The sequence below is a fragment of the Pyrus communis genome, chromosome 2 (assembly GCF_041283825.1).
Source record: "Pyrus communis isolate YQ-2024b chromosome 2, ASM4128382v1, whole genome shotgun sequence".
Taxonomy (NCBI): domain Eukaryota; kingdom Viridiplantae; phylum Streptophyta; class Magnoliopsida; order Rosales; family Rosaceae; genus Pyrus; species Pyrus communis.
The window spans coordinates 19,835,119-19,849,239 of record NC_142566.1 but is presented as its reverse complement, the minus strand read 5'-3'; the positions used below and the strand labels follow the sequence as shown (position 1 = coordinate 19,849,239).

The following is a 14,121-nucleotide window of genomic DNA, read 5'->3' as shown; positions in this document are numbered from 1 at the left end:
CCTTGAAGAAAGTGTTCATCATTCATCATTCATCATCTGTTCATCCTAAGATCAAGCCCCAACGGCCCTTTGGATCAACAACCTCAACAAATCCACACATCCAATCGTTCTTCAAGACTAAGCCCAAAAGCCCTTGAAGATCTGCTCATCCATCAACCTTCAAGATCAAGCCCAAAAGCCCTTGAAGAAATCCATACACCCATTCTTCAAGATCAAGCCCAAAAGCCTTGAAGATTCGTTCATCAACTGTTCATCCTAAGATCAAGCCCTAACGACCCTTTGGATCAACAACCTCAACAAACCCATACACCCATTCTTCAAGATCAAGCCCAACGCCCTTTGAAGATCCATTCATCAACTGTTCATCCTTAGATCAAGCCCCGACGACCCTTTGGATCAACAACTCATCCACAAACCTACACCCTACGAAGATAGAATCAGAGGACCAAACTACAGAGAGATTGTAACCCCAAAATCATTAAACACAAAAATATTATTTTGTGCACGTACAATTGTTTCTTGTTTCAGGAATTTTTCGTGTTCACACCAACATGAACGGAATATTAGATAAAAAATAAAAAATTTCATGGCATGAGGAAATTTAGCTAATTATAAAAAATTAGGGAAGGTAATTCATTAAAATTAAAGTTAAGCTGAGAAATTGTGTTACAAGAAGCAAACTCAAGGTGCCTAATTTCTATATATAAAATCAAACTCACCTAAATTACTGTGAAAGGTCTTGTATGAAATATTAGACCGAAAATGTATATAAAGTAGAATCCGAACCTAACACCCACAACCGACTAATGAGCAGATAGGTTGTGACAAAAAAAAAAAAAAAAAAAAGAAAAAAATAAAAAGAAAGAGAGAACAGATAAGTCGTGGGGTGCCTATTTCCTAAACGAGTGCAAATAAAATGATGTGTCACTAATAAAAATAAATATGTTAATCAACATTTAAGTAATAATCAAATCATCAACTTTTATGTCATTTAGTTTACAAAATCCAATCAACAAATTTAGTCTCTCTAGTATTATCATTCCTAAATTGTGTGGTGAAACGATTTTGTCGGTACCACTCAGTTTGAAGACTATAAACCAGCCGCATGACTAAAATAAAATTTTGCCATAAGGCATTTCTGTTCAACCCATTATGTTCCTAGTTCAGACTCTTTCTCCTCTAGTGTAGCTTAGAGTAGTAATGTCGTTCCTAATTAAAAATTTTGAAATTTCACCAAATTTCATAAATTTGTGTTGTCCATCTTTATAAATTTGTGATCCTTTGGTGTAGCGTAGCGAGCTTTTAATGAAAAAAATTTGTACTTTCACCAAATTTCACAAATTTGTGTTGTCTTTTATAGGATAGTTTTATTCACACACATTTTTACATCCCACACACTCTTGTTAATTTTTATTCATTTATCTTCTTCAATTCATTTGATTAAATTGTCGAAAATTAAGAGGAGAGGGTGGATAGCACCACCCTTAATAAACTAGACTAGTCCTAATATTGGCTAAATGGACTTCTTCCCGTCTTACAACATAAGAAAATATATTAATTTTATCAAACATAAGAATATATATATATATATATATTCTTATGTTTGATAAAATTAATATATTTTCTTATGTTGTAAGAAAATGAATTTGGATCACACATATAAAGAAAAATCAACTTATCATTTTGATCCACAGTTATCTAAGATAAGGGTAACATATTATTCCGTTAGAACAAATTTTTGAAAGTAATTTTCACACTTTTCTTTTCTCCTCTTTCACTATTACATTTTCGTCTGTCATTTAAATTAAATATATCAAAAAAGAATTAAAATACCAAATAAAGATAAAAAAAAGAGAAAACGAGAGTGTTAATATGGCTTTCCTAGCTTTTTCGTTTGCAAAAAGTAAAGAAAGCTTTTTTTGTCTAATCTAGGAAAATGTTAGGTCTTCAAAAGTAGCTTGAATAAAATGAAAGTCATTACAATTATTATATTATTATTTTGTAAAATAATAATAAATATAATAATAATAATAATAATTGTACAAAACAATAATATAATAAATTAAGTGCATCTGATGATGTCCAATTCTTCAAAGGATCTGGAACTTGTTAAGTGCTTAATGAGGACAAGCTCTGTCTCTCTTGAAGACTTGTCAAAGATGAAGAATTTCTCAAACGGCGGATTTGGGTCGGTCCCTCGAGTTTATGTCGTCTGTAATGAAAGATAAAAGGGTTATCCACTACGGAAAAGGATCCTCACCGAATTTTTTTCTTGAAGATTTTGAAGATTCTTCTATCGTGATCTTTCATTGTATATCATATGGTCAGTTTTCATTAGCTACTATTTATTAAGGTTCTAAAAGACGCTAGACACTAGTTGGGTTGCAGGCTAGGGCCTAGCGCTTAGGCGGGGATCTTTAGAACAATGTTATTTATATTTAATTTTTAATTTTTAAATTTAAAATGAATTCTGATCGCACGATATACGATGAACAATTACGATCACGAGATTCCGTGAATCCCCAGGAAAATGATCCGGTAAGGATCCTTTTCCATCAACTACCATGAGGGTAGCCTAGTATTGGGGAAAAATTTCAGGCCTGCACTTTATATGACACATTTTTCGGTTTGATTTCTAGTGTTAGTGAATCACACGCTAGTAGTCAGAGAAATGTTAAAATGTTTTTGTGAGTCTTTTTGATAAAAAAAAGTAGATTACTTTGACGAAATCAAGTGCTGATTCTCTTTTCCGAAAAAACAAAATAAAGGATTAACAGGTGAATTTCAACTGTGAATATAGTGATAAAAAACAGTGGGGTTAAAAATGTGGTGGAGATTAAGGGTGCTGATCATTTGCCAATGTTTTCCAAGCCCCGACAACTTTGCAATTCTCTTTTGGATATAGGAAAATAAGTATACCTAATTAAGTTGTACTTTAAGTAAAACACATGCCATATGCTATGCTATTTATTTATTTATTTTCGATAATCCTGGAAACGTCAAACTTGTTTACCAACTAATGTATTACCAAGTGATGTAAAGTATCGTACTTGTTAAAAATAACTGAGATCGAATCATTAAAACCATATACATAGCCACTATTCATTTGAAATGTGAAAATTTTGGTTATATGCCCTAGTAGAATACCAGTCAAGAGTTTAGGGTTGTGAATTAAGAACATGAGAGATTGGAAAATGATATTACCATAAAGCGAAGAGTGAGAGAGATCAAACTCTCAATATTGTTAGTTCATTCTCTCTAACTTATGCTTAAGATTGAGATCACAACATTCCGATGCCAACAACTCACACTCGTTTTCCATTTATACAAGTTTTTTTCTTTTCTTTCTTTTATTGTAACCAAAAGCGTGAAAAATTTAGACCATGTCGTACAATAAATCAATCATAGTAATTTGATATTAAACTCATTGTTTACAAAAATTGAATTTAATACGTAGTACTAAGTCGCTCTGTGTGTACAAATTTAATAATTGAGAAGTTGACATATTCGTTTTCGGTCTTGATCAATCATATTGGTTCTTACTAATTTGATTTAAAAATCAGACAAATTAATTTAAACATATGGACCAAATCGACATATGCCTATTTTGTCCAACCATCTGAGTCACGAAGCAATAACTTAGTGATGTGGGGGTTTCAAAGTCAATAATTATGAGCAGACTGAATTTAAGAAAACTAGAAGCCCTTGAAATTATGGCCCTATTGTTTGTCAAGTCTGGCGATCGGTTTGAATATTTGGATCCTCTCCTGAGTCAATGGAGAGAATCCTCCTGATCAAATATTATGGATCGTTGGATTTTCATTCAACGACTATAATTATCATAACTTTAAAGGAACCTCCTTATTTGTAACTGTTGGATAAAAATCCAATGGCTCACAATGTTTAGTCAGGAGGATCTCTCTATTGGCTCATGAGAGAATCCAAATCCTTCATTTGATATCAAATTCGTGTTTGACTTTTGTTTTTATGTTTTGTGGAAATACATGGAACAAAAGAATGAAGAGTAAATAAATGATTGTGGAAGAGATGTCGGATAAATGCACAAAGAAAGACACAAATTGAAACTCAAAAACTCAAAGCTTCGAACTATAAGGCCGTTTGATAATCATATTTTTACATTTAGTTCACATTTTTTTGGAAGGGTAGTGATTCCTATATACCTTTCTTTACTTTGTGCATACCCTTTATGAATCTTGAACGTTAATTTTACTATATTTGTTCAATCTAACGGTTACGAAACTAAATGGCTGTGTATAAGGGGAGAAATAATGTGTTAAAATCATTTCTCTTTTTGAAAACTGCAAACAAAAAATTTATTTGGTAACTATTTTTCATTTTTAGTTTTAAAAAAAAACAAAAATAAAGGAGATCACATTTTTATACTACTTTTGTATGCAACATGGTGTGACCAACTAGCCTAGGCTAATTTAGCCCCATCTCTTGCCTGAGACTCCTTAACACTTTTTAGCCTCTAACTCCTCTTACGATTAGAACAATAAAACATTTAAAATACTAAATTTTACAAATAATATCAAAGGATAATGCTATTCACACACTCATTTTTATCTACCACACACTGATGTTAAATTTTAATCACTGATCTTCTTCAATATATTAAAATAAACGGCCAAAAATTAAAAAATATATGTGAGAAGTAAAACTTATATGACTAACACTATCCCGATCAAATTGGAAGCCAAATTTCGTCTTTAGCGCAAGGACTTTGAACCTACCATTACACATGCTCTGATGCAAATTGATATGGATTATTATCTATTATTTATTTAGGAAGCTTTATATATAGAAACAAAAATTTTCACTGTATTTCAAGAAATTCCACTAGTTTTTAAACATATCAAGGAGAGACAAAAATATAAAAACAACTAAAGTCTAGCTAGCAAAACATAGAAACAATGTTTTAAAATACCAGCCATACTCCTAAGGGTTACGGTTGTTAATAGAACCTAGCCCCCACACCTCCAACAAAATCAATATGTGCCATATGCTTAACCCATCATCGACTATTTTTGCAGAATTAGTTTTGAATACTTTTATTTATTCAAAACTGGTTATGCAAAAATTATTTATTCAAGACCATTTGAATACTCTTTACAAGAATCTTGGAGATCCTCAAATCATGTCTGTTCATCGTATAAGATAAAAATCACTCAAGAATCCAAATTTAACAACTTGGGGATTGAATCAGATTTTAAGTTGACTAAATTTAATATATCAAAACCGCCCATCCTCTTATTTTGAAAATTCAATAAATTGCAATAATACCAAAACGCAGCATTTTTGGGTCATCTGCGCGACAGTGAATTATATCAATGTGTAATGGGTGTTTCCATCCCCAATTTTCAAACCCCTATATAGCCCGGCGTCTTCTCTCCTGCGCTGGATCATTACACTGTGTTTGGTTGCGATTTCAGTTCGACGGCTCCGACTTGACCTGCAGTCCCAGACGGCCGGTGTTTCTCCGACAGTCAATCGTCAGATGAAATGGCAGGATCCAACGGAGAACAGAAGGCGCATTTTGTTCTAGTACACGGCGCAGGTCATGGGGCTTGGTGCTGGTACAAGATCAAACCGAAGCTCGAGTCCGGTGGTCACAGAGTCACGGCGCTGGACCTCGCAGCTTCGGGCATCAACATGAAGGCGATACAAGATGTTCACTCGCTGACTGAGTACTCTGAGCCTTTGTTAGAGTTGATAGAATCGCTTGGTCCGGAAGAAAAGGTGATCCTCGTAGGACATAGTCTCGGAGGCATGAACTTGTCCCTTGCCATGGAAAAGTTCCCACATAAAATTTCTGCTGCCGTTTTCGTGACTGCGTCTCTGCCCGACACAACTCACCAGCCGTCTTATATTATGGATCAGGTATCTGCATGTTCTTTAATCTATTAGAAATTTTAACAGCAAGCAAAGTTAATTTGAAAATTGTTTTGTTCTGTGTGAAAAGTTAATGGGAAAGTTACCGGCAGACTCATGGTTGGACACTCGCTTTGAGAAATTTGGAAGCGCCGAACAACCCTTGACATCGATATTATTTGGTCCCAAGTTCTTACAAGAGAAGCTCTATCAACTCAGCCCGATCGAGGTATCTTGGTCTCACAAGCACACAAAGAGAACTGCAATTAGATCATGAAAATCGATGTATTAGTATTTGTATTAAGCTTGTAGTCCATGTATTTATATATATTTCCTGAACTGATGTAACTACGTTGCGTGTGTTTAAAGGATCTGGAACTTGCCAAGAGTTTAGTAAGGAAGTGTTTATTCTTTCGTGAAGAAATGGCTAAGATGAAGAAATTCTCGAATGAGGGATACGGGTCAGTTACACGAGTTTATGTGCTTTGCGACAAAGATTTGATAAAATCTGAGGAATTTCAACGACGGATGATTGCAAACAGCGGGGTTAAAAATGTGGTGGAGATTAAGGGTGCCGATCATATGCCAATGTTTTCGAAGCCTCAAGAACTATCCAATTCACTTATGGAGATTGCAAAAAAGTATGCTTAAAATATATCAGCGAGCTACATTTTAGGCCAGTTGTTAGGAGAATAAGTTTGGCCATCATGAATGTAAACGTCGTGTTACTCCGTGAATTTGCAGTTTGCACCATGTTAATCCTCGTAATGTTTAAATGTATTTCAGTCGCTTTTTACTCCGACAGCAGGAAAGAGTTTGTATCAATTCTAAAACTGAACAAAAGGAATAAATGGTGTTGAATCCAAGTGGTAATGCTTCATGATTCTATAACTTACTTTGCAGAATCAAATCGGTTCTTCAAATTCATCGGCTTGTGATCTTACCACGCTCTGATGCACGAGCCTAGTAACGCTCTCCACAATCCAAGATTATTTCCATTAAACTTCCCCTGCAGCATCCAAACAAACTAACCATGCAAGGGTAGTGCTTAGGCCCAGGTGTGATACCGTTAGCCTTCGTTCTTCAACCAAGCATGGTTTGCAGGCTCACTGCATGGATAAAATGTTACTTGGTCTGGTTTCAGACCATGTTTTTCTATCTCAGAAAATAGCTTCAAGCACTCAAAACTCCTGGAACATGACATAAACGAACTTGTCCCCGTCAGCCATTCTCGAAAAAACCCATAATCATCTCAGTCCAGAGAACAACATCCTTTTATAAGATGGAGTGCAACACTTTCCGATGGTTTCGTCATTCTTCATGTGCCCCAAACTCATAGAGTTCGAAGCCACCAATACATCATCTTCATTAAGCATCCCGCTTGCTAAAATTTTCTCCGTTGATTCCAAATCCCTGCAGGTACATCCCCAAGTAGAGCAGTCTGAAGACAAAAATCACTCAAGAATCCAAATTTAACAACTTGGGGATTGAATCAAATAGCCAAATCCTCAACTGTATAAAATTCCTGCAGCAGCCTAGTGAAGGGACGCGAGTGAGAATCGACAGCTGTGGTGGTAAGGAGGAGAGCACGGAGTTGCCGTGCTTATTTCGGTGAGGTTATGGAGATGCAGAGCGCTGCTAAGATAGAGGTCTCATACGACGGTGGCATAGAAATTAGTTAACGGCTTCAAGCCTCTTACCCGCCAAAAAACGAGCGGTTCAGATTTTAAGTTGACTAAATTTAATATATTAAAACCGCCCATCCTCTTATTTTGGAAATTCAATAAATTGCAATAATACCAAAACGCAGCGTTTTTGGGTCATCTACGCGACAGCGAATTATATGGATGTGTAATGGATGTCTCCATCCCCAATTTTCAAAAACCTAGTCAGCCCGACGTCTCCTCTCCTGCGCTGGATCGTCGCACTGTGTTTGGTTGCGATTTCAGTTCGACGGCTCCGACTTGACCTGCCGTCCCGGACGGCCGGTGTTTCTCCGACAGTCAATCGTCAGTCCACCCCCTCGCTTTCTGTGCTCATTTCTCACTTCTTAGGTGGGTTTTCACTTGCTTGAGCTGAAATCTTAGAATTTAGTGCATTTGGGCAGATCGTAAACTTGGGTTTGCAGATTAAAGTTTAAAATTTCTTGAAGATTGAGAGGAGGGATTCATTTGGAGTTTTTGGAATCACAGAGTTGAGAATTTAGGGATTTATGGATTGGTAGTCAATTGCTGGATGTGTGGCAGGATCCTTGCTCTTTCTTTAGGTCACTGGATCCCAAGGGATTAATCATAAATGTGGTTTTCTAGTTGTGTTTATGTATTTATTTTTAATGATCACGGATTGTGGTACAATTTCATTCTTCGTTTTTGTCTATTATCGTGTTCGGTTGGATTTTGAAAAGGGTTGAGTTATTGGGCATGAGTTCTAGACAGAAATTTCCGTGTTGTTTAATTGATTTTTTTTATAGAAATTGCTTTGCCTTAAACAATCAAACGTTGAAAGTTCAATGCTGCCTAGTTTGCATCTGCGAAATGCTCACTTGTTATATCATTAATATGTCTTATAGAAATTTCTTTTGAAATTATTACTACAGGGTGGTTAGTTTTAGTGCTGTTTTTCCTTTCAAATTTTTTTAGTAGCTTCAGTTTTGACGGTTAATATGTTGTAGGCATGTAACAGACCAAGTAATATTCGTTTAAGTGGCTCAATGATCATGGAGGCATGCAACTGTATTGAGCCACAATGGCCGGCAGATGAATTGCTGATGAAATATCAGTACATTTCGGATTTCTTTATTGCGCTTGCTTATTTCTCCATCCCTCTGGAGTTGATCTACTTTGTCAAGAAATCTGCAGTGTTTCCATATAGATGGGTCCTCGTACAGTTTGGTGCTTTCATAGTACTGTGTGGGGCGACTCATCTTATCAACTTATGGACGTTCAACATGCATTCAAGAACTGTGGCCATAGTAATGACCACAGCTAAGGTTTTAACTGCGGTGGTGTCATGTGCAACTGCCCTTATGCTTGTACATATTATACCTGATCTATTGAGTGTTAAAACTAGAGAACTATTCTTGAAGAACAAGGCTGCAGAGCTCGATAGAGAAATGGGTCTTATTCGAACACAGGAGGAAACAGGTCGACATGTCAGGATGTTGACCCATGAAATCAGAAGCACTCTTGATAGACATACTATACTTAAAACTACACTTGTCGAGTTAGGTAGAACTCTGGCATTGGAAGAGTGTGCCTTGTGGATGCCGACGCGTACTGGGTTAGAGCTTCAACTATCCTATACACTCCATCAGCAGAATCCAGTAGGATATACTGTGCCCATTCATCTTCCTGTGGTCAATCAAGTATTTAGTAGCAACTGTGCAGTAAAAATATCACCTAATTCTCCAGTGGCACGACTGAGGCAACTTGCAGGAAAGCACATTCCTGGGGAAGTTGTTGCAGTTCGTGTGCCCCTTTTACATCTCTCTAACTTCCAAATTAATGACTGGCCAGAGCTCTCAACAAAACGCTATGCTTTGATGGTCTTGATGCTTCCCTCAGACAGTGCAAGGCAATGGCATGTTCACGAGTTAGAATTGGTTGAAGTAGTTGCTGATCAGGTAAAAAACCACAACCTGTATCTTTTTAAGTACAATCTTTATGAAAATGGTAATAAATCTCTCCACATCCAAATCCCTAAACGTAATTTTAAAATACAGTTTTTTTCTGTTGCTCTGCCTCTGATCCACATTTGAAGATGCTTAAGTACCTATGATGTCACATGAAAAAATGTTTGTTTATGGAAAGGTTCATTCTTTTGTCGATGTTTTATGTTCTATCTAATAACCTATGATATTGTATTTGATTGATCCTCGGAGTTGAAATGCATTTTTTTCTGAATGCTGTATTACTTGGCATATAGAAAGGGTAATTAAACAGAAAAATATCTTATCAAAGAGAGAATAAATAAAAGGGTAATTTCCACTTCCCTACTTTAAGTTTTGCAAAAATTGCACATTACTACACTTACTTTTTTTTCGTCACACTTTGATATCTAAAGTTTGACTTTTCTGCCACTTTCATACTTCTGTTAGTCATTCTGTTAACTGATGATGGGGCATGGTAAAAAGCACACCAAATTTGCCACGTGGTGTGACAAATTGAATAAATATTAAAATTTAATCCGTTGATAAAAGTTAAAAAAAAAAAAAAAAAAAAAAAAAAAACTCTCCCTTCTGGCCCCCTTCCTCTGTTCGACTCCTACCACAGACAACGCCACCCCACCGTTGCACACATACCTTCATTCTTCCCAATCTTCACATAACCCTTCTTGTTTCTGGATTTCTCTCTGTAAATTCCCCTTCTCACTAGATTGTAGCTGAAGAGCCCAATATTTTCTTCCCCTTTTATCCCCAGAGGCTCAAATTTTTGAATATGAATCTGGATGGTTTTGACTGGTTGTTGCAGTTCTCAGTCCCAGGGATTGCCTCATAAACTCACTTATGCCAAGTTGTAATGAATTTCAGTTGGAACCAAGTGTAGACCAAACTCGCAGACCCGAATCAAGCATCTAGGGTCATCATCGTGCATAGCCTTACCGGGGATTTCCTTGGCCGTAAAAGCAGTTGCTGGTAAAGCAGATGTAATGGGAGCTAAAAACTTCACAGATCTGACAAATAAAGCGTGTCGGGCATGTTTCTTGGGCCAGGAGACGTCGTGGGTTGCAACTTGGGTTAAATTGGATTTGTAGTCAGCCATTGTGCATTGTGAACCGGCTTGGCTTTAACACTCTTCGCAGATAACACAACCATCAGTCGCAGATGGCCTCGGCAGGAGTAACTGAGAAAGTGGAGAGTGAGGGCTTGGAGGAGAGAGAGAGAGAGAGAGGGAGGGATTTCAAAGAAATGGAGTGGGGCTGGAGTCGGAGACATTTTTCATATCTTTTTATAATTAATTAATATTTAATTAATTTGAACTGCACTTAGCACATTTTTGGTAGGCCACAACTGCCTCGTCATCAGTTAATGAATGAGTTAAAAGAATGACTAACAAAAGTATGAAAGTGGCAGAAAAATCAAACTTTAGGTATGAAAGTGAGACGAAAAAAAAAGAAGTGTAGTAAAGTGCGATTTTTGCAAAACTTAAGGGCACTAAAATAACAAGAGCAGATTGCCTATCTAAAGATGTTCTTTACCTGTTTCTTGATTTCTGTAATAATATACCATGCTTATAAATTATAATGTAAAGAAGCATTCATTTACTTGTTCTTATTGTTGATTTGTGTAAACAGGTTGCAGTTGCTCTGTCACATGCTGCAATATTAGAAGAGTCAATGAGGGCAAGGGATCTCCTTATGGAGCAGAATATTGCGCTTGATCTGGCCAGTAGAGAAGCGGAAACTGCAATTCGTGCTCGCAATGATTTCTTGGCTGTTATGAACCATGAGATGAGAACTCCCATGCATGCAATTATTGCTCTTTCTTCTTTGCTGCAGGAAACTGATCTGACACCTGAGCAGCGCCTCATGGTTGAAACGATATTAAAGAGCAGCAACCTATTGGCTACCCTTATAAATGATGTTTTGGATCTTTCAAGGCTCGAAGATGGCAGCCTTCAACTTGACATAGCAACTTTTAACCTCCATTCCATATTCAGAGAGGTATGGTTATGTGTTCTGGCCACTTAAAGAATTATTTTGGATTTCGTTGGAGCATGGCTTCCATTGATTCTGTAGCAGTTTGTATCAATAAGAGAGTTTTTTTTTTTTTTTTTTTTTTTTTTCCTTTTTTCCGTTGCAGGTTCATAATTTAATTAAGCCTGTTGCATCTGTCAAAAAGTTGTCGGTTGCATTGAATATAGCTGCAGATTTGCCAGTGTATGCCATAGGTGATGAAAAGCGTCTTATGCAAATTATTCTAAATGTTGTTGGGAATGCTGTGAAGTTCTCAAAAGAAGGGAGCATCTCAATCACAGCTTATGTTGCAAAATCAGAATCTTTACGAGATTTCCGGGCTCCTGATTTCTTTCCAGTGCAGAGTGATAATCACTTCTATCTGCGTGTACAGGTTTGTTTCTTCAAATACTTGATTGAATCTGTCCATCTTTTGGAAGAACATTCTGTTCATTTGAAGTTAGTATTGTGTTTTACATTCTCTTTTTCTGGCGTAGGTCAAAGATTCAGGATCAGGAATCAATCCTCAGGATATTCCAAATCTATTTACCAAATTCACTCAAACTCAGACTTTAGCTTCTCAAAATTCTGGTGGTAGTGGGCTTGGCCTTGCAATTTGTAAGAGGTACTTTTTTTTTTTGTTTTTTTTTTTTTTTTTTTTTGTGTTTTGCCATATTCTGCTTGATTTAGTTCAGAAAGTCCGACTAAACGACAATAGATAAAGGGTGAATTATAATTATGGTCTATGTAGTTTATGAAGTTTTATTCTGATCCTCAATTCACTACATCCAAATCCCTAAATCTCTAGTGTGGTTATATGTAATAGCATGGTGGACTATCACTGAGCTCTAAAGTTTTAAACATGCACACAAAATTAGCGTTATAATCTCGCATGTGTGTGGCATGTGCATATTCTGTCCTCATAATCATTAGAATATCTGATACGTATTTCATTGCTAGCACTAACAAAACCGTAAGGATTTGATTGCAAAAATGAAACTATTGGGACCATAGTGAAAAGTGACAAACTACAGGGACTGAATTTGTCGTCTTCCCAAAAAGAAAGAAAAAGAAAAGTGTGCATTGAGCATGTATAAGTATTACACCTTTTTTTAGCCTTCAATTTTTGTGAAGGTTTGAATCAATATTACTAGGAGATATATTTATCTGCAATTGTAATGCAATTTTGTTTTGTATGATGTGATCAGATTTGTAAATCTTATGGAAGGGCATATTTGGATTGAAAGTGAAGGTCTTGGCAAGGGATGCACAGCCACTTTCATTGTGAAACTCGGATTTCCAGAGCGTTCAAATGAGTCTAAGCAGCCTTTTGCACCCAAGCTGCAAGCAAATCATGTTCAAACAAACTTTCCAGGGTTGAAAGTCCTTGTTATGGATGATAATGGGTCAGTAACTAGCCAGCTTTCTTACTCGTAATTTTTCGATGCGTTGTTCCCTCCAGCAACATTTAGTTTTTAAAATAGGCTAATGTTGTCATTTGTGCTGTCTGTTTTTTCCCGTTCTTTTAATCGTTCAGGGTCAGCAGGTCAGTGACAAAGGGACTTCTTGTGCACCTAGGATGTGATGTAACAACTGTGAGCTCAATTGATGAGTTCTTGCACGTAATTTCACAGGAGCACAAGGTGGTGTTCATGGATGTGTGCATGCCAGGTATAGATGGCTATGAACTTGCTGTTCGTATACATGAAAGGTTCACAAAACGTCATGAACGGCCTGTATTAGTAGCACTTACCGGAAGCATAGACAAGATGACAAAAGAGAACTGCATGAGGGTTGGTATGGATGGAGTCATACTAAAACCGGTTTCAGTTGATAAAATGAGGAGCGTTTTATCAGAACTGTTAGAGCATCGAGTCCTATTCGAGGCCATGTAAAGACAGGAACATTACTGCAGCAGAGGAAAGATTTCAAGGGAAAATGGAAAATTGAAAGCTTCCTCTAGCGATTGTGGTATCGCATACACAGAACGAGGCGTTGTTGCACACAATAAAGCCAGAGCAATGGGGGATGATGACGCTGGCCTGTGAAGAGCAGTCTCGGTGTACCCTTCTTGTGCAATTGTCACAGAAGAGTAGCAAAATAAACAATAACTGATTTGTATAATCTGCCAACACTAATCTTTCTCTATGTATCGAAGTACATAGTTTGCAAATTATGCATGGTTTCTCTGTTGCTTAAATTTGGATTCTATTTCTACTTGTACTACGGTCTAGTGGTATTTTCCTACACTTGTAAGTGAGAGGATTTAGGTTCGTTTTTTGCCAAAGGCGAATTTGAACCACTTATCAATGTAAAATGCCAAAAATCATACAACTCATGCTTCAAAGCTGTTCGACGTACCCGATTTCTTCTTGGTTCCTTGTCTTCTCCAACAATCGATGATAGACCGGAACTGGACTGCGATGACTTCCTTGACGCCAAATGGTTCCCTATAGTCGTCGATTTCATCACGGATTTCATAACCCCATTTCCTTCTGCTTTCATGGTATTGGACTCTAGGCGTCTCAATTTCGTGAAGATTACATTATTTTGTAG

At 36.7% G+C, this 14,121-nt stretch overlaps 2 protein-coding genes across 5 annotated transcripts; both read left to right on the top strand.

The window, feature by feature from the left end:
* The first annotated feature begins 5,321 nt into the window (after positions 1-5,321).
* On the top strand, positions 5,322-6,758 carry LOC137748627 (methylesterase 3). The gene is made up of 3 exons (XM_068488795.2): positions 5,322-5,901; positions 5,984-6,121; positions 6,262-6,758. The coding sequence occupies exons 1-3, from the start codon at positions 5,524-5,526 to the stop codon at positions 6,541-6,543; spliced, it is 798 nt and encodes a 265-aa protein (XP_068344896.2). The 5' UTR covers positions 5,322-5,523; the 3' UTR covers positions 6,544-6,758.
* A 956-nt stretch (positions 6,759-7,714) lies between these two features.
* LOC137748626 (ethylene receptor-like) lies at positions 7,715-13,738 on the top strand. 4 transcript variants are annotated; one of them, XM_088685810.1, is made up of 7 exons: positions 7,715-7,946; positions 8,564-9,514; positions 11,185-11,553; positions 11,693-11,959; positions 12,063-12,190; positions 12,774-12,971; positions 13,103-13,738. In XM_088685810.1, the coding sequence occupies exons 2-7, from the start codon at positions 8,603-8,605 to the stop codon at positions 13,458-13,460; spliced, it is 2,232 nt and encodes a 743-aa protein (XP_088541936.1). In that variant the 5' UTR covers positions 7,715-7,946; positions 8,564-8,602; the 3' UTR covers positions 13,461-13,738. The 4 variants fall into 4 exon arrangements, with proteins under 4 accessions (XP_088541936.1, XP_088541940.1, XP_088541948.1 ...); XM_088685814.1 differs by having other exon boundaries at positions 7,721-7,946; positions 8,575-9,514; XM_088685822.1 differs by having other exon boundaries at positions 7,765-7,946; positions 8,575-9,514; positions 11,732-11,959.
* The last annotated feature ends 383 nt before the right edge of the window (positions 13,739-14,121 follow it).

What these genes read in the sequence shown, in the direction of transcription:
- LOC137748627 (XM_068488795.2), top strand. Translation starts at nt 5,524, where the DNA reads ATGGCAGGATCCAACGGAGAACAGAAGGCGCATTTTGTTCTAGTACAC. An exon ending in CGTCTTATATTATGGATCAG is followed by an intron (nt 5,902 to 5,983) that starts GTATCTGCATGT and finishes CTGTGTGAAAAG; the next exon opens with TTAATGGGAAAGTTACCGGC. An exon ending in ATCAACTCAGCCCGATCGAG is followed by an intron (nt 6,122 to 6,261) that starts GTATCTTGGTCT and finishes GTGTGTTTAAAG; the next exon opens with GATCTGGAACTTGCCAAGAG.
- LOC137748626 (XM_088685810.1), top strand. Translation starts at nt 8,603, where the DNA reads ATGATCATGGAGGCATGCAACTGTATTGAGCCACAATGGCCGGCAGAT. An exon ending in TTGAAGTAGTTGCTGATCAG is followed by an intron (nt 9,515 to 11,184) that starts GTAAAAAACCAC and finishes TTGTGTAAACAG; the next exon opens with GTTGCAGTTGCTCTGTCACA. An exon ending in TCCATTCCATATTCAGAGAG is followed by an intron (nt 11,554 to 11,692) that starts GTATGGTTATGT and finishes TTTCCGTTGCAG; the next exon opens with GTTCATAATTTAATTAAGCC.